Below are 17,838 nucleotides of genomic sequence, written 5' to 3'. Positions count from 1 at the left end.
CCACCGGGCCCTCTGACCGCCACCAGTAGGCAACGGGTGAAGTGTCTTGCACAACGACCGAGACTGACGGAGCAGGGGCTCGAACCGGCAACCTTCCAATTGCAAGACAAACTGCCACCTGTTGAGCCACGATCGCCCCTACTATTCATATTGTTCATTAAAAATAATGAAGGGAATGATGATAAGATGAAGAGAATTAATGAACCCACCCTTTAGTGAAGCAGACAGACCTCCTGCATGTGGGCTGAACAATGTCCAAGACTAGACCATATCGCAACAGTGTTTTAGGAGGAAGGAGATAAGGTTCCATGTTTACTTCCATTTGTGGTTCCAAGAATTCTTTGATCTGCTTAACAGACAAATTGCTGTTCTGACGAATCTTCCTCTGGGCTTCTGCTGTTGTCTCTAGCTTAAACAGGACATCAGTTCCTTCCTCTGGCTGGCTGGCACCTTGACAGGCAGGACTCAAAAATGTAGGATGCTCAGAAGAATCACTCTCAGCAAGATGTGGGAAGAAGTCTAAAATCTAAAATGAGAAACTTTCTATAAAATCTTACATACATAAATATATACAAATGAGCACTGTGGGGTCCTTAGTGGCCACTTAAAACTGACTTAGATTACAATTCATAACCATATCTAACCATACGTTCATATAACACTTTATTCTACATAGTTTAAAAACTATATCTACCTCATATCTGTGGCCAATTTAGAATCACCAGTAACATACATATGTTTGGACTGAGAGAAAACGCTGGATTATATGGAAGAAACCCACCCAGGCACAGGGAGAACTGCAGACAGTTGGGGAGAACCCAGCTGGAGCTCTAAACCTTGTTGATGTCCTAACCAATGCATACATAATCAAAATTATGAATCCTGCTGAGTATGCAAGGCTTTCCAAATCATATGAGCCTGTGACATTTGTTGGTGATATCATCAACTCGTCAGAAAATGTACTTTAAATCTGGGTTTTCATATTTGGTTAACAAGCGAAAGATCTCAAGATGTTTCTAGGACGAGAAACAAATCTGCTAGGGGACAGGAAAGGTTGCAAGGAAGGGCAAATAATCTGTATGTTTAAAAAATCAAATGTGCCGAGCTACCAGCTGTAATGACCCAGTGCGAATAAGGAATACGTTGAAAATTCATGTGAAAAGTGAAGTTGTTCTTGGCTATTTAAAGTATTTCAGCCTCTTTGAAACAGTGTCCAAGACTGAGGTTATATATATGAACACAGCGATTACTTAACAATAATATTTTCTTCAAGTCATTGAGTCACTGCGAATGTCCATATAGCTCTTAAGTTCTTGTGATTCTGCTGACTCCTCTGGGGACAATTTACATAACAATGCATCAACTGTACATGTGGCCCAGGCAGCACACTTCATGTGGACATCAAAGAAGACTACGGGTCTCATTATATCTGCTGTGCGGTGCTGGCAAACACGCCATACAACAAAGCTGACACCAAACTGACGTCACCTCTGCTTTTTTTTAAAAAATGGAAAAAACTATGAAGAAAAGAAAACCAAAAAAACAAGCAATTTCTTTGCTTCTAGTTTTGTCTTCTTCTGCTCCTTTATCAGTACTGATGTAGAGGTTTTGTCTGAGAAGTGACACACAATACTGCTATGCCTACTGGCCCCATAGCAGCAAACATACATGATCTGGCTGTGTGATTATTATACGACCGTGTTCTAAATGTTCTAGCAAATTGGTGGCATTTTAAAAATGACGCCATTTTGATTTTATACAAAATGCTTGATTTGCATCGCCAGCTCCGTTTGACTTTTCCTCTGGTTATATGGGAAAGTCCATATAACCATATTATCATTCGATAAGATCTGCTGCCAACGATTTCTAGTCCAGCTCTTGTGTAAATTGGCACATCAACAATTTTTACTAAGTGCTCTTTTTGAGAAAAATATTAATATTGAGGAATATTGTGCTGAATATAATTGTTACATAACAGCTGTTTGAACATATTCATATTCAAAAAAAACCCCACAAACATACAAAATAACAATTTTTGTTACACATTGCACGATACCTCACCTTTGAAGGCGCCTGGGTGTTTAAATCTTCTGTGGAAATCTTTGCAATCAGAAAATAACGAAGTCTTGAATTTGGGATCCCGACCTGATTAATGAATATAACAGTGAAATGGGCACAAAGAAACATTTTATATTATCAGCAAACTTCAGTAATCTAATCAAGTCAGTAAGAGTTTGTCTTTCTTACACTTATGGGTGAGATCATGATTTCCTGGAAAGTATATCCACACTCCGTCAGCGTTTTCACCAAACGTGCCCTACAGAATTGAGTAAAATAGTTATGTCTTTATTGTCTTCAATTGTGTATAGTTTTCACATTTGTATAATCATTAAAGTAATTTTTAGAATTAGAGACTGTGGAGATACAGAAATTCTTTTACTGCTGCCATATAACCCGCATCATTATAATTGCATTAATAACATTCTTTACAGCATTATTCCATTTAATAATATTTCTCACAGTATTGATTTTGCATTAAAGTTGTTTATTGAAGATGTTCATATAAGGATCCTTTTATCATGTTAACTTTTATTACAATTCTAATTTCTATAGAAGTTATCAAAAAAATGAATCTGTAATTTGCTCACTTACAAAGAAAGAATATTCTGTCGTTTTACAGTTGTTTTCTTTTAATGAAGCTTTATTTTTAAAGTTTTTAAAGTAGTTTCGGACCGATCCGACACACATCTCATGCTCAGCAGCCCAGGAGTTGACATCTTGCATGGAGCTCCAGACTGAGGATGTTTAACAATTGTTTTGCATTTCTTGCAATTCAGATTAATCGCACCAACATTGGTCACCAAGCTTCTTGCTGTTAACTTGTGACACCATTCCAGCCTGTGCAGGTATGTATAATCTTGTTCCTGACATTATATACCAGCTTTTTGTTTTTGCCCATTGTGTTGGAGTGGCTGGAATGGAAGAACAACCTACACATACGTTGAGATCAGATGTATCTGTAATTGATTGATCGATTGATTTTAAGCTGTGTATTGAGCACACAGCCAGTTTGTGGGAGCCAGTATTCTAACCGGCTTGTAGGGGATCAAATATTTATTTCATTCAACGACTTGCAAATCAATTTGTAACTTTCATGTTTTTTCTTAATTGTTGGTTAATATTCTCTCTCTTACACCATTAAAATCTCTGAACCATTATTGACCAATTATTGACTGTTCTTTCTTTGTAAGTAAGCACACTTCCAAATTCAACCGACACCAATCAATCGTGTCGGCATTTTTTATGACTTTTAGATTATCAAGAAGTCATCATGATGTCTCATAAACATGATGTCATTTCAATCCCGCCCGGCCTCTTTTGATCATTTCTATAAGTATGTTTAGAGTTCAAAGAGCACAGGCTTTGTCAGAAACTGATCAAAAACAGGGTGAAAATAAAGATTTCTTAACACATCATGTTCTCTGACTAGATGAGTGCATGTCTGTGGATGTTCTTTTCATGCTGCACTTTGATTTTGGATATAAATGTGTTTGCTGAAATCAATATGGTGAAAAAAACCCCCACAACAACTGAAGTATGACTATATTATTATACAATTATTCTATTTACTCAATTACAATTACTAGACTACTCTTGGATTTTTTGCAGATAGAGAAAACATGAGTAGATTTCTAGACTCCCTGCTTACTCTCCATGTTACTTGCTGAGCTTTCAGGCCTTCATGTGCTTAGTGTGCCCAGTAATTACCTGGCAGAGGAGGTCTCAAAGCCTTTCACATTCTCCAGCAGGATGAAACGTGGTAGCCTCTGCAGCCTAATAACACAATGGCACATACACGTTAGGAACAAAGCATGGGAGAGTTTGCTGAGAGAAATCAGTCTTATTACATATCCAACCACAGCTGGCATCAAGAGACCTTGGACCATTTGCTAATCTGTGTTTGGAACTTCTATTTGATGAAATATATAAATAGTGCAGCCAACAAAATGGTCAGCCATGAACATGGACACAGAATTACATTGCTGCACAAGTTCAGTGTGATGGAAAGAGCACAATGACAGTGACTTGAGTGTGTTTTGTGAAACAGCTGGCTCCCGGTAAATGGTCATGTATTAACCGAAGCCTATAGTACTTTTGAAATGGTTAAGCTAGGCTTAATTCATGTCTGGGAAACTGGCTGATAAAGAGGTGTAGTCGGCAGCATCATGCACAAGTGCGTAACTGCCATACACTCACAAAATATCAGTGGATACTGTAAGAGCAGCCCTAAACATGCACGAGTTCAAGGCTTGAAACAATTGTGTGACAGCAATGACGGACCAACGCACTTTATTTCCAGTTGCTGCTCTCATCACACGCTTTTCAGCCACAGGCACACACAACAACAATCACCTCACGTTTAATACAGGGGAGGCTTGATGAGCTGATCGAACTCAGGTGTGTCAGCCTCCCCTGCAGCCACGCCACAAACCACGCCCCCCATCACCCGACCTAGACCGAGGAGCCAGCACAAATGTAGCACAAATGTTTGACATCAATTTGGTTGATTTTCTTAAAATTGATAGCTACCTATCTGATAATCTGAATGGCTACTACAAGCAAACAAAGCAGCTGTGTATTACGACTGTTAAGCAAAATAAAAAATTAGTGTAGTTTTTCATTTCATTTAGGTTTCCAGAAGTTGACTGAAATTTTGGATCTTTCAGACCTTGGCAGAAGATCAAGGACGTAAAGGAAGCTCTTGGTTCTGGGGTCAGTAACGTCCCCTTGAAGGCCTATCCTGCGGAGAAACAAACGAAACAAGGTGGAACAAGTTTTAAGTTGCTCAACAAAAGTGTTTTTCTAGGCTGACTACATCAAGCTGGTCCCCGTTTCAGTGTGTTACGCTGCACCTAAGACAGTTAAAGTCCTGTTAGAGAGAAACTAGTTTCTGGGTTTTACAGTGGGCATCTGCTGGTAGGGAGAAATGTGTGAAATACAACTAGTCAACCTTTATCCCCCTAAATGAAATTTATTTTATACTCATGAACTTAGGTTAGGGGACCCGAATCTAAACTTTTGGGTTAAGCATGTTGTCTTAATTTTGAACATCATGTAGTGATAGTGACTAAAAAAGTCTATGCATTTGTCATTTACAGGCTGGAAGTGTAATTTCTTTTTAAAGGAAGTCATCAACAGCTCTCTGAAAAATGGAAAAACTCACTAAGAACACTACAGACAAAGCCCAAATACAGCTTCAGTTTTATTTACATAGCGATAATACACAACAACAGCCTGATGATGATTATGTTCACTTGTGTTTTCTTTGTCAAATATAAGTTTGTTTGATGATCTGCCACATTTCACTGTGACAAACATGCAATGAAAACTCAAAATAAGGGAATTTGTCACCCGTTCACACAGAAATATTAATATTAAATATTTTATTATATTATCTTCACAAAGACTCATTATGGTCTGTTGTATCTGACGATTAGTGAAAAGGTTGTTTTTATTGATTTATTTATATCTACGTAATTAAGTACAGTGGAACCCCGACTTAAGAAATTCATTCGTTCCCGAGGGTCTTTTGTAAGTTGAAAATTTTCGTAAGTCGAAGCACCCATCGCGCCTTTTGAGTGAACAATAGGCTATAGGTTAATTGCTAACTGCAACAACAATACATTGTTCAAGTGGAACAGCGAAGCGCAAGTACGAAAGCCAAGAGGGTTGTCACATGATTCTGAAGGCATTGTGGGCTCAGCCAATCAGAGCCAGCGGATTTCGTTACACGGGCATTGTGCCGTAACACAGGCAGAAATTTTGCCGTTAAGTGCCTTCGTAACTTGAATTTTTCGTTAAATGGGGTATTCGTAAGTCGGGGTTCTACTGTAGTCTTAAAAATTGCCTTTTTTACGATGCAGGCTTTGCACGATAGTTTAACTCTGAATAAGAGATCATTCTCATCACGTCACCATCACGATTGCAAAATTTTGGATTTTAATTTTAGTACATACAAAACACTGAAATCATACCTGGTAAAGGGTTGGCAAGGAGGACTCATCAATATCATATCAAAAGACAACTTGTTGAATTCATCTAACGTTATGCCCTAAAGTAAGAAAAGAAAAGGATTTTAAATATGATTGATAGTTTGATCAGCAATGGACCAACGCTCCATGATCACTAACCTCTATAGTCTTGTTCCAGAGGGGAGTGTCGGGGAAGTTGTGCTTGTAGACTTCATTTGCTGTGGTGTTTATGTCAATGGCAGTTACAACTTGGGCAGGTATGCCACTCTCTGCAAAATGGATAAATAATAATAGTAATAATGAGTTGCATTGTATTACTTATTTCATTTTATTTTCGGGTTTACCTAAGGCTCTAGTTTATCATTCCACAGTTTAATTTCTCACCAGATTATTAAAAAAAAAAAAAAAATCACACTGATGGAAAAAGTTGGGATCTTGAAGACGCTTGTTTTTTTGTTTTTTGTTTTTTACATTCTACAGGTCAACAGATACTGCAGGCAAAAAAAGAAAGCAGGAGGGATTGCAATGACAGGTGACAACAGATGGTGTAGTCCTGGTTATGGCTGTTTACGTCCCAGATTACCAACTCAACACTCTTAATGCCACACAGCCATGTGGCTTATTATTCCACCAGTGACAAGAAAACCAGAAACATGATTACCAGTCCTCAGCAGACCCTATCACACCCCACAATCAGGCCCACTGTCTACTGGCAATCTGACTATTTAAATTATTAGGTGTTCACAGGGTGCTAAAAAGGCACAGAGTGGAATAGCAGGAGCACAATGGTGACATAATATTAGGCAGGTGAGTGTGAGAAAGAATGCATGCAAAGGTGTGTAGAGACCCATTATATTCAATGTTCAATGTGAGGTGCTCTACTGCAAAACTTTTGATTGCAAAAGCCTTTGTAAGAAATGACTGATCATTAAATGAGGTGTGATCAGAAACGACTGTGACTCTGTCTGCATGGCTGACATTCTCTTCAATGTCATCTCCTCCCCAAGTTCCATGAAAATTTTACTTCCACTGTCTCTGGTATGTCTCACATGTCAGCAACAGTGCACCGGCTGCTAGTGAGAGAGCCAAAATAGAGTGGCACAGTAAACAGTCAGCAGTTTTGAGGCTGTTCACGCCTGCTAAAACCAACAACTTTTTTTGTGTATGTTTTTAATTTAACCACAAACTGTGGTCAACGTGAGTTAAAACAACTAAAATGCTCTGGCGATGAGTCCTACCTTCTCTCAATCTGTGTTTGGCCAGAGAAACATGCTTATATAATGCAGAAGTTGGAGGGACGTTAATTTGATGTAAAATAAGTCTTTGTTACTATTACAATGAGATAATGTGTTGCATTTAACTTGATTAGTATCATTTCATTTACCCGTCCCTGTCAGCTCCACCTTTGCTGTGAACTGGTGGAGAAAAGGAGAAAATAGGCTCAACCATAAATGACAGCAGTATGCAGCAGCCTGCTACTTTGAACTGCAAGGTTCAAATAAACACCAAAATATGTTTTTATTTATTTTGGGCCTGTTGCTTATTATTTTACTAATCAATACCAATTTAAGAAATATATTCCTGCCTGTTAAGAAGCTAGAAAAATAACAATTAAATTGAGATTAATGCTACCTTTCTCATACATGAAATATTCACCCTTTCTTCCTCACAGAGAGGTCAAATAATGGATGTCCTACAGTCCATGTCATTTGTGCTAAACATCTTTATCAGTAGAACTCTTTGACAGTTTGCCCCTTGTGGACACGCAACCCTGTGGATTTCCAAAAAGGGTCTTTTTGCTCTTTCTACGCTTCTGTCCTAATGTGGCCAGGCTCTTCCACTGAAAGCTGCTGTTGAGTCTTTGACTTGTGGTGACCTTCATGGTGATGAGAGGACAGTTGGGTCACTTTAATACAAAAATTGATGTTTGAACTCAGCACATGTAATGCAAATATCAACTGCTAACAAATCGATTGTTTGTGACTGGCACAAAAGTGATGTATTGCATTTGTCATGTATTTGTCTTCCTCAGCAGTTACCTTGTCTTGTTGACACACTGCTGATCAGCTTCCTGAAGAAAGCTCAAACAGTACTGGCATAGTAAAGCACAGTACTTGACGTTCTTCAGAAAATAAATTCTGTTAAAAGCTGACTAAACAACGGTCTCCTTTTCCTCTGCAGTTTCTGTGAGCCTTAATGAACTTCTTCAGCTGATACAGGCACTGTTTTGGGGTAGCATCAGATCTTATGGAGAGCTGAACCTTGCAACAGCTGGACAGAATCTGTCCAGTGATTAAGAAACTCATTGGAAAGGCTAATAATTGATATTAAGGACTGACAAGAGTGTCTGGTCTCTGTCGATCTCTGTCTATGTGTCATATTTAATGTGCAATGTATTTGTTTATTTTGGTATGTAGATTAGTCAACAGGATCTATGAAGGGGTTATACATAAAATAAAGAACTGCCTATTTTGTATACATCTTTAAGATTCTGCATTATTGTACCTACATGATAATCAAGAAAGTTCTTTTGGCCACTTTAAATCTCTTTATAGAACAGTTAATATATGTTCTACTATATTTGTTGCAGTTCATGCAGCCCTTTTGGTCGGAGCTGTAGTAAAAACGCCTTTTGTTTAATGTCGATGGCACTGAAAAAATAAAGAGTGACTTAATCCTGTGAGAAGAATGTCGTTTGTGAAATGAGCCCTAGACAAAATTTTTATATATTTCAAAGCTGACTTCTGCACGTGTAACAGCATGATGTTTCCCACTGCACACTCTTCTTTACGGTAAAGGCAGTTTCCCCATCCTATCAGGATTCCGATTCACTCAGTCATCATTTTCTTACTACTTTTTTCGGCTGTCACGCCACAGCCAGCACAAGTCTTCAAGTAATACGTAAACTCAACCGAAACACGGGCCTGACTTTTGAGCGTTGCATGGCAGTAAAGGCGCTGGCATGACAGTCCAACAGTGTTTCCGGATTCATGTTGGATAGACCAGTAAAATCAAAATAAGCAAATCTTTGTATCCACCACAAATACGCTTACCCTTTAACGCATAATGCATTCCACCAATGCCACTATACAACTCGAGTACTCGTAGATTGTCCATGGCAAAATAAACTACCTCGGCGTGCTGATGCCGTGCATATTTCTTCTTCGTATTCAATAAAGGTTATCAGGCAACTAAAGAACACGGAACATTACCGCCACCTGCTGGTGTGGAATGTGGTACAGGTAGCGACAGGCCCGTTTAATTAACCTCGAGCTTGTCATATGCAAAATACAAAATATTCCTCAAAATAAATCAGAAATGACAACATGTACCAAATCCAAATGGACGTTTTCTGAAAGAGCAAATCTCTGTTAATATCCAAAACGTTTGATTGTGTTTGCTCCTATTTTCCCAGTATGAATTCACAACAGAGCACAATGTGACAATATAATATATTTTTAACCACACAGAAAGAGGAGAGGGCAGAATATTTGACCCTCTCAAAAAGCTGACAAATGAAGAAAAAAAAGAATCCTTCTGTCCAAGCTTTATGTATTTTCAGGTAAAAAAAAATCATACATCTACAAATCCTTGATTATAGCTCCCCTTGCATGCCTCCTTTGGCCTGTTTCCTCTGCCTTATAGCAGTGATGTCAAATTAATTTGTCCCATCTTAATAAAAAGAAATCTATTAGCGATTTCGTCTTCAAATAAATAAATGGAAAACAAACTGGAAACATAAATGGAAAAATAAAACAAAATGGGAGAATAATAACATTTGTGAAATAAAATTGAATTAAATAGAAAATATACATTTTTAGCTTACTTTTTTAAATTTTTGCTAGCACAAACTGGTAGTTATATTATCTTTATTTCTACAGGTAGTCCCAGAGACTCGATGTCTCATTTACAAGGGAGACCTGTATATAACTATTATTAAATAATAATAATAGTAGTTATAACGGTAGTAGTGTCCAGTATCATTTATTTTTTTTAACTATTTTTAAACTTTGAACAATGTTGCTCACAACGTTGTTCACCGCTGCACTGAAGCCGAGGTGTGGCTGACCGCGTCTAGGAACAGGAAATATCCTAGTATGGAATGGTAGTGCTCACATAAACTTCCGGTAGGGCGTGCGCTTGTAAGGACGGCTGTGTCAGGATTTTAAAAATCTAAAATTCCTTCTTTTCTTTTTTACTTTTTTTGTCGGTCTTTTCTTAACGGTAAGCCCATCTCGTATCAACACAACTGTCTTCCGTTTTTTGCGTTGCTAAATAGAAGAATTGTGAAGAGGCGGAGCTTCCCCTTTCAGCGTTGCAGTGTAGCTACAGATTACGAGTTTCTAAACACGTCTGTATCTTTTGGATTTTCAGGAAAAAATGTCCAAGTCTTTGAAGAAGATTGTGGAGGAGTGTCGAGATAAGAACCTTCCGGAGGTGGAGATGTGCGATAGGGGTATTTCGAACATGCTCGACATCCCAGGACTATGTAAGAAAAAGACCGTCTTCCATTTAAGCTCGAAACTTTCTTAAGCCTGCTAACGTAACAGTCAAAGTACCCTAGAAATAACACAGAAGTTACACACACAGAGAAGACTGCTTGGTGTTCCCACTCCTGACTAATATACATTGTTGAAAGCCATCTGCGACCGTCACTTCCAACTGTGGTATTCTAATAGCGTCATGTTTAAAGCGTGTGTACCGTAGTGACTATAATGTGATGTGAAAAGCTGTTGTTACTGGCCAAAACAGAATTATATATTCACTTAAAATAAGTAGTAACGAAATAGTTTTTTGGTCAGGTGTTTGTTGTAATAACGCTTCTTGAAGATGAACGAGGAGGACGGGGCAGGCTGTGTATGGTTCTTCCTCATGCTGCTGAGGCCGTTTGTTAAATGAATAGATCATTAAGTTTTCAGTATGTCAGTTTTCTTCAGACTTAATTCATTCAGTCCAATTAGCAGAAGTATCAGTAGCAGAAGATTTGGAAGTTTTTCATGGGCAGAAACCACATACTCATACTCTACTTAGTTGATTAAATTTGGCACCATTTAAGGGCAAATAATCAGAAATACTTTATTAATCCTGAAGGAAGTTATGGAATAAACAGGCTTTCTAATGGTATCCTGACATTTATTGGCAAAAAGAATTGTTACAACAAAGAAATTGGCCAAACAAATGTTCCCTTACTTTTTGAACTGAGTTCTTATACATAACTCTGTTTTGCTTCAACAATAACTTTTCATAGGTTCTGCATAGGTTCTCTCCGGGTTCTCCAGCTTCTTCCCGCAGTTCAAAGACATGCAGTTAGTGGGATTAAGTTAACTGATGATTCTAAATGGGGCCTAGGTGTGAGAGTCAGTGATCCCATGATAGTTGGGAGAGACTGCAGAACACCTCACACCCCTCACTCCACACGAACAGGATAAGCAGAAGAGAATGAATGGATGTATAATATAAACATTTGCCTACAAGTGGCTAGATGCAAAAGTACCGTGAGAGCAAGAATACATACATGCGGGCCCATGAAAAGACTTTGTATCAAGGAGCCTTTGTATGCAGGTTTCTGACATTGCAGCCCATGAAAAATGAACTCGGTAACATTTTGTATTAACTGCCTGTCAGATTTAACTGCTTATGAGCTCAACCTCATTCCAGATTGTTCCAACTTTGACTCTTGGTTATACAATGTATTATATATTTACTACTTCTACTCTGTGTTGGTGGTAACAGTGCAACAACTTGTACCTTGTCATCACTTTGTCATCTGTTACTGCTTTGTTGACTTGATATTCCTTGTCGTTTCAGTCACCCTGTCTAATATCACTCAGCTGGTCCTCAGCCACAACAAGCTCACAGGTAACTTCTTATCTCTTTCTCTGCTCTCTCAGATATTAAGCTGTTTAACATCAAACAACCCTGTGAAGCTTGCCATCATTTTAACTATTGTCAGATCTAGAGTAAGGCATATTGTAAAATAATTAGCCTGCAGGCTATGTTAAAAGGAAAGCATTGGCATATTAGAATCAATAAAAAGTCCTATTCAAGTCAAACATCTGGACAGCATCGACTAACCATAATATCCTGTTATGTCAGTGGTAGGCCCAGTCTGTGTATTCACATTCATACTGTTCTCTTTTCATCACTAAAGCTGGGATTTGAACTCATTTGTATCCCATTGTACATCTGTATAATGACAATAAAGGCATTCTATTCATTTGTGCAACAGGGCAAGCAGTAACAGATTGAAGACTTGTAGTTTATAAATACAGTTGCGGTCAAAAGATTACATATACTGGGCATGAATATAGTGATGAGTTTTTGCAAACTTTTGACCACAACTGTAAATAAATTGATGGTGCCCTGAACCAGTCCACCCTTCGTGGTATAACAGACAGAGATAGGAGCCCATCTCTCAGTCCTGTTAGATAGCATCACTGGGCAAGTGAAGCATGGCATGAATTTGAAGCAAGGTCATGTTGTGTATATACTTGCTGTATATTGAGTGAATGGTAAACCCTGGTTGGAGTTTCAGATGGTGTAGACATATAAAGGAGTTCCATTGGACTACTTGTAGTGTTCATATTGATTTATCATTTCCCATCCTTGTTTAACTAGCTCTGTTCTAAGAGCTGTTTGCATAAAATCCCCATACATACATAAATACACTTGATCTGCAGGATGTTTAACACCTGAAACAAAGACACCGTTTATATCATAGTTAGGGAACTGGAGGGGACTACTTTGTAATATCTAATGGCATTGAAGTCATGTGATTGTATTTTGCACCAGCAGAGGTCATCACAGGCTCACTACACACATTCACTAAGCTGTTTTTATACTGGTATGAAACTACATCTTGGGTTTTGGTTATCGTGTCTTGCTGATTGATGTGATGTTAATAAAATGATAATTTACATTTTTCATAAAAGCTAATTATGAGAAATATAAACTAAATGTAAAACTACATGAAGAAGTAGGATGTGTGTGTGTCTGTGTGTGTTCCAAAGGTTTCCTAGGTTAACAGATCAAGGGATTTTCACTATAGTGTTTCTAAGCATTCCTATTTGCACACAATAACTGAATTATATCAGAGAAAATAAGACCAGGATCAATATTATTAGTCGCCTAAAAACTGACCTTTTTATTAAGCCATAGCACAAACCACTGCTGTGCAGTGATATGCCTTAGCTTAAAGCTTGTAAAATCAAGGTAAAACTGAGAGTTAGCTTCCAATTTATACACATTATAAAAACTTCAGCAAAGGCTTGAGCTGTAAGCAAAACATTTCAAAAACTAGTGACAGATGTGTCTAAAAGTCCCAAAAGATACAAATGAATGACTTGGCTAAGTTGTGAATTGTAGTTTCATAGAAGACAATCACTAGACCTTGCACACTTCGGAAATACTTTTTACTCTAACAGTTACAGTACAGTGCAGTACTATAATATAAATGCACTGTTATAATTGTAATACTATAAACCCATTCACAACAGAAGTCATGTCAAGGTGGTTTTTATTGCAACGTAAAGACTATATTATAATAATAGAGGAAAGATGATCCTCTATTATTAGAGGATCATCTTTCCTCTAATAATAGAGGATGTTAAGACACTTGTCAAGTTTTTAAGACAAGTGTCTTAACACTTGTCTTAAAAACTGGACAGTCTATACTGTTTGTAGTATTATATTGGATCATATTACCTTAGAACTCCAAAGGAGTGGAAACGGTGACTGTCTCCTAACAGAAATGTTTTCTTATTTTCAGGATTCTGGTTTATATTGTTCTATACGTTTGATTCTATCCCATTCTCACACCTGATCTTTCTCGTGATTTTTCAGACCATTTAAATGATTAATGATGAATACTGCTGGCATAAAGAAGGTATTGAAGACCTGCTGCACCAAACTTTTCTTTATATCAGTGTTTTCAAGCATGGCTGAAAAGGTTTTCTTGTTCAAATACACGAACATGCAAACTAATAATACAGTAGCTCTCCAACCATCCAAAGAGCCTGTATGGAAATCAATATCATATATTGTACAGAAAGCCTCATAAATACTGTAGGTTTGTTCACATGGTTAGGAGGTTGTGGTATTTCATTGATAGTGGCCCACAGGAGGAATGAGAAGAGACTTCACTGACACTTACACACACCTTACTGTTTGCTGTCATTATTATCACAAGCACTAATATGTGGTTTTCAAGCCTGCCGAGTCCTCCTTCACTAGCATATACTCACACTTTCACGCTGGTCTTGTGTTTATTCAGTTTGTATGTCCTCAAATCATGTAAAACATTAGCTTATGAGTTAAAAAACTAAATAAGGTGACAAGTGTAGAGGACATAATAAAAAGATATACACGCAGCACGGAAAATAAGTATTGATTGCGTCACTAAATATGTTTCTAATTGGGCATTAGGGACATTAAAATCCTTACTAGATGTCGGTAACAACCCATCTAATCCACACATACATAGAAATCAAATCATAGATGTCCATAAATTATGTGTAAAATCAAGAAATGAGGGGCGCAAAAAGGCATGGAAAGTCACGACACCAGCTGAAATCCATCAGTAATTAGAACGTAATCCTGCCACTTAGTGCAAATTAATGTCAGCTGGTTCAGTCCAAACTGATGGCCTGTAAACGGGTGTCACACAAGAAACATCTCATGATGGGTAAAACCAATGAGAGCTCTCTCAAGACCTTCCTGATGGCATTAGTTACAGAAGAATATCTAAACTGTATGCATGCTTACCATGCAAGACTACATTGTTGAAGGAAAAGCATATTGAAAGGCGTTTTGAAATTTGCTCAACAATATTTAGATAAGCAAGGAGAATATAGTCTGGTCAGATAAGACCAAAATTGAATTTTTTTGGATGCTATAATAAACACCATGTTCCGTGGTCAAAAGGCACTGCATATCACCCCATAAACACCATACCAACAGTGAAGTTTGGAGGTGCTAACATAATGGTGTCGGCCTGTTTTTCAGTGTAGGGCACTGGCACGCTTCATGATATAAAGCAAAGGCATCATTCACACCTACTGGCTAAAGAAGATATGGCCGTCTGGCAGTACAAACGAATGAGCTGCTAATGAATGAGACACACCTGCAATGGCTAACAGAAGGCCTGACAGTCCTGATCCTGAAGGATTCCCAAAAGGGTGCGGTCCTATCCAACTAGTGACCTCAGGCGTCACAGCAGCTAAGATGAGCAGGCACATGACTCAACACATGAGCAGGGTCCAGAAGGGAATTGGAAGATTCACCAGAGGGTTGAGCTTGTGATGCGCAAGGTCTTAGTAGACAGAGTAATCACTCTAGACTGCAATACCACACTGACCAACCTGTGCATCACCTAGATTGTCTATACAAAGGCCTATGACTCAGGACCCTAACAGCTTTCATTAGAAAATCGATGAGGATGTGGCAAAAAACACCAGATGCCAGCATAAAGCCGATTGCACGAGTCACCATCAACTGTGGAATTTACCAAGGAGATGATCTGTTCTGAATCGCCCTGAAACTCTTCGGGTCCTGTGTTGTGTGGGGCAGCATCCCACCATCATCCCAATCTGCTCCTAACAACTATAGTTAATACACTTATTATAAATCTGATAGGTGAGCTTGTGCTAGGCTAATGCTGTGCATTAAAAGAAGCAAGAAAGGTGAAGTCCAATCCCACCCAACGAGAGACCAGGGAGCAAAGGCTGAACCAAGAACCTACCATCCCCACCCAGTCCCACAATTCCACCCCAGTCTTTAGCCCACCATAGCCCAAGACGGGCATGCCATTAAGATAAGCTACTTATATGTGGTCAATCTAACAAACAGTGGTAATACAATATATAATTTCTTTCAAACTCTTTTGACCACATATAATCTTAAATTGGACTGAAACAATATTTACCTTACAGACACAGACTTTGTGTTAATGTTGTTTTTGTGGAAGGCTTGATCTGAATTCCACAGATTTATCTTCAATTATTTTTAAAATGTAGAAAGTAGATATTGCACATTTCAACTAACAAGTTAAAAATACACACACACACACGTTCACGCGCAAGTCCTACGAAGCCTATCAGTATGCCCAGACCTCACCACTTTAACACTCATCCTCCTGGCAGCATTCATGTCAGGGCCTAGTTGGTTTATCCTTTCTAATAACTTGTCTCTGTTCAAATGTCCACCGATCATCAGTAGAACTGTAAATAGTAGGGAAGATTAAAACTGCCTCGTTTATACTCTTCAATCTTATATCAAGGTTGGTCAACACAGTGTTTAATCAAGTTGATGATGATGAACTGGTGATCAGAGTTGGGAAGGCGATGTTCTTGTCACAGTATGTATGTTTTTGTTGTAAACAACCTGGTAAATGGTGGGTGTGTAGGGTTAGTTAAAAAGTCAGTTGTCTCGGAACAAGGCCCGAGTTGCTGATGGTATCCTCGCTGTAGAGATGGTACCTGTGTGATACCACACAATCAATATTTTCAGACATCCAGGAGAAGTGTGTTTTTGTGCTAATGTTCCCAGTATGCTGGATATACTTATCATTTATTTTCCCTGTGTTGGTGTTTTCCAGCTGTCCCTGCTAACATCTCAGAACTGAAGAACCTGGAAGTTCTAAACATGTTCAACAACCAGATTGAAGAGCTTCCTACTCAGATCAGCAGCCTTCAGAAGCTGAAACACCTCAACCTTGGGTATGTGCTATTGTTACCTCGTTTACAATCGCCACCTCCTCTTTATTGTTCCCTAGCTGTCCATGCTGGATATAGGTGGGAATGGCCAGAAACCCTACAATATGATATTGTCACAATACTTTGCTCATGATACAGTGTTTTGGGATTTTTAATATTTTGAAATATGTTAAGTACTGCAATACGATACATTGCAGTTTGTCACATTTTTTCAACAGTGAATTATGCCCTCATAATTATCTTTCATTATCTGTTTTATCTAATAAAGTTATTTGCTTTATGTTATTTTATTTGCTACACAGGGAAATTGTCAAGCATACCAACACTGTTACTAAAACTTACCATAAATGTTGCCGTAAGACGGAGTCAGACTGCTTTCAATTCAATTCAATTCAGTTTTATTTATGCAGCACCAAATCACAACAACAGTCGCCTCAAGGTGCTTTATATTGTAAGGTAGACCCTACAGTAATACATACAGAGAAAAACCCAACAATCATGACCCCCTATGTGCAAGCACTTTGGTGACAGTGGGAAAGAAAAACTCCCTTTTGACAGGAAGAAACCTCCGGCAGAACCAGGCTCAGGGAGGGGCGGGGCCATCTGCTGCGACCGTTTGGGGAGAGAGAAGGAAGACAGGATAAAAGACTGCTGTGGAAGAGAGACAGAGATTAATAACAGATATGATTCAATGCAGAGAGGTCTGTTAACACATAGTGAGTGAGAAAGGTGACTGAAAAGGAAAAACCCAATGTATCATGGAGTCCTCCAGGAGCCTATGCCTATTGCAGCATAACTAAGGGAGGATTCAGGGTCACCTGGTCCAGCCCTAACTATATGCTTTAGCAAAAACCAAAGTTTTAAGCCTAATCTTAAAAGTAGAGATAGTGTCTGTCTCCAGAATCCAAACTGGAAGCTGGTTCCACAGAAGAGGGGCCTGAAAACTGAAGGCTCTGCCTCCCATTCTACTTTTAAATACCCTAGGAACAACAAGTAGGCCTGCAGAGCGAGAGCGAAGTGCTCTAATAGGGTGATATGGTACTACAAGGTCATTAAGATATGATGGGGTCTGATTATTTAAGACCTTGTATGTG

At 38.5% G+C, this 17,838-nt stretch overlaps 2 protein-coding genes across 2 annotated transcripts in view; one reads left to right on the top strand and one right to left on the bottom strand.

Moving 5' to 3' along the window:
- trdmt1 (tRNA aspartic acid methyltransferase 1) overlaps positions 1-9,219 on the bottom strand; it is a 16,513-nt gene extending 7,294 nt beyond the window's left edge. Inside the window, exons 1-8 of the mRNA XM_005941277.3 lie at positions 9,086-9,219; positions 6,192-6,301; positions 6,036-6,112; positions 4,730-4,801; positions 3,769-3,834; positions 2,248-2,317; positions 2,062-2,145; positions 210-526 (exon numbers count right to left, since the gene is read on the bottom strand). Of these exons, the coding sequence (XP_005941339.1) occupies positions 210-526; positions 2,062-2,145; positions 2,248-2,317; positions 3,769-3,834; positions 4,730-4,801; positions 6,036-6,112; positions 6,192-6,301; positions 9,086-9,149 (860 nt within the window). The 5' untranslated portion in view covers positions 9,150-9,219. The remainder of the gene's footprint in view (positions 1-209; positions 527-2,061; positions 2,146-2,247; positions 2,318-3,768; positions 3,835-4,729; positions 4,802-6,035; positions 6,113-6,191; positions 6,302-9,085) is intronic.
- Positions 9,220-10,125: 906 nt separating this feature from the next.
- Positions 10,126-17,838, top strand: part of rsu1 (Ras suppressor protein 1) — a 38,278-nt gene continuing 30,565 nt past the window's right edge. The window contains exons 1-4 of the mRNA XM_005941276.2: positions 10,126-10,256; positions 10,407-10,521; positions 11,841-11,891; positions 16,627-16,747. Coding sequence (XP_005941338.1) covers positions 10,413-10,521; positions 11,841-11,891; positions 16,627-16,747 — 281 coding nt within the window. The 5' untranslated portion in view covers positions 10,126-10,256; positions 10,407-10,412. The remainder of the gene's footprint in view (positions 10,257-10,406; positions 10,522-11,840; positions 11,892-16,626; positions 16,748-17,838) is intronic.

Source organism: Haplochromis burtoni, unplaced genomic scaffold, assembly GCF_018398535.1.
Source record: "Haplochromis burtoni strain Fernald_Lab_line unplaced genomic scaffold, NCSU_Asbu1 Contig_309, whole genome shotgun sequence".
In the NCBI taxonomy this organism is placed as follows: Eukaryota; Metazoa; Chordata; class Actinopteri; order Cichliformes; family Cichlidae; genus Haplochromis; species Haplochromis burtoni.
The sequence above is the reverse complement of the archived record's forward strand: the minus strand, read 5'-3'. Positions and strand labels throughout refer to the sequence as shown.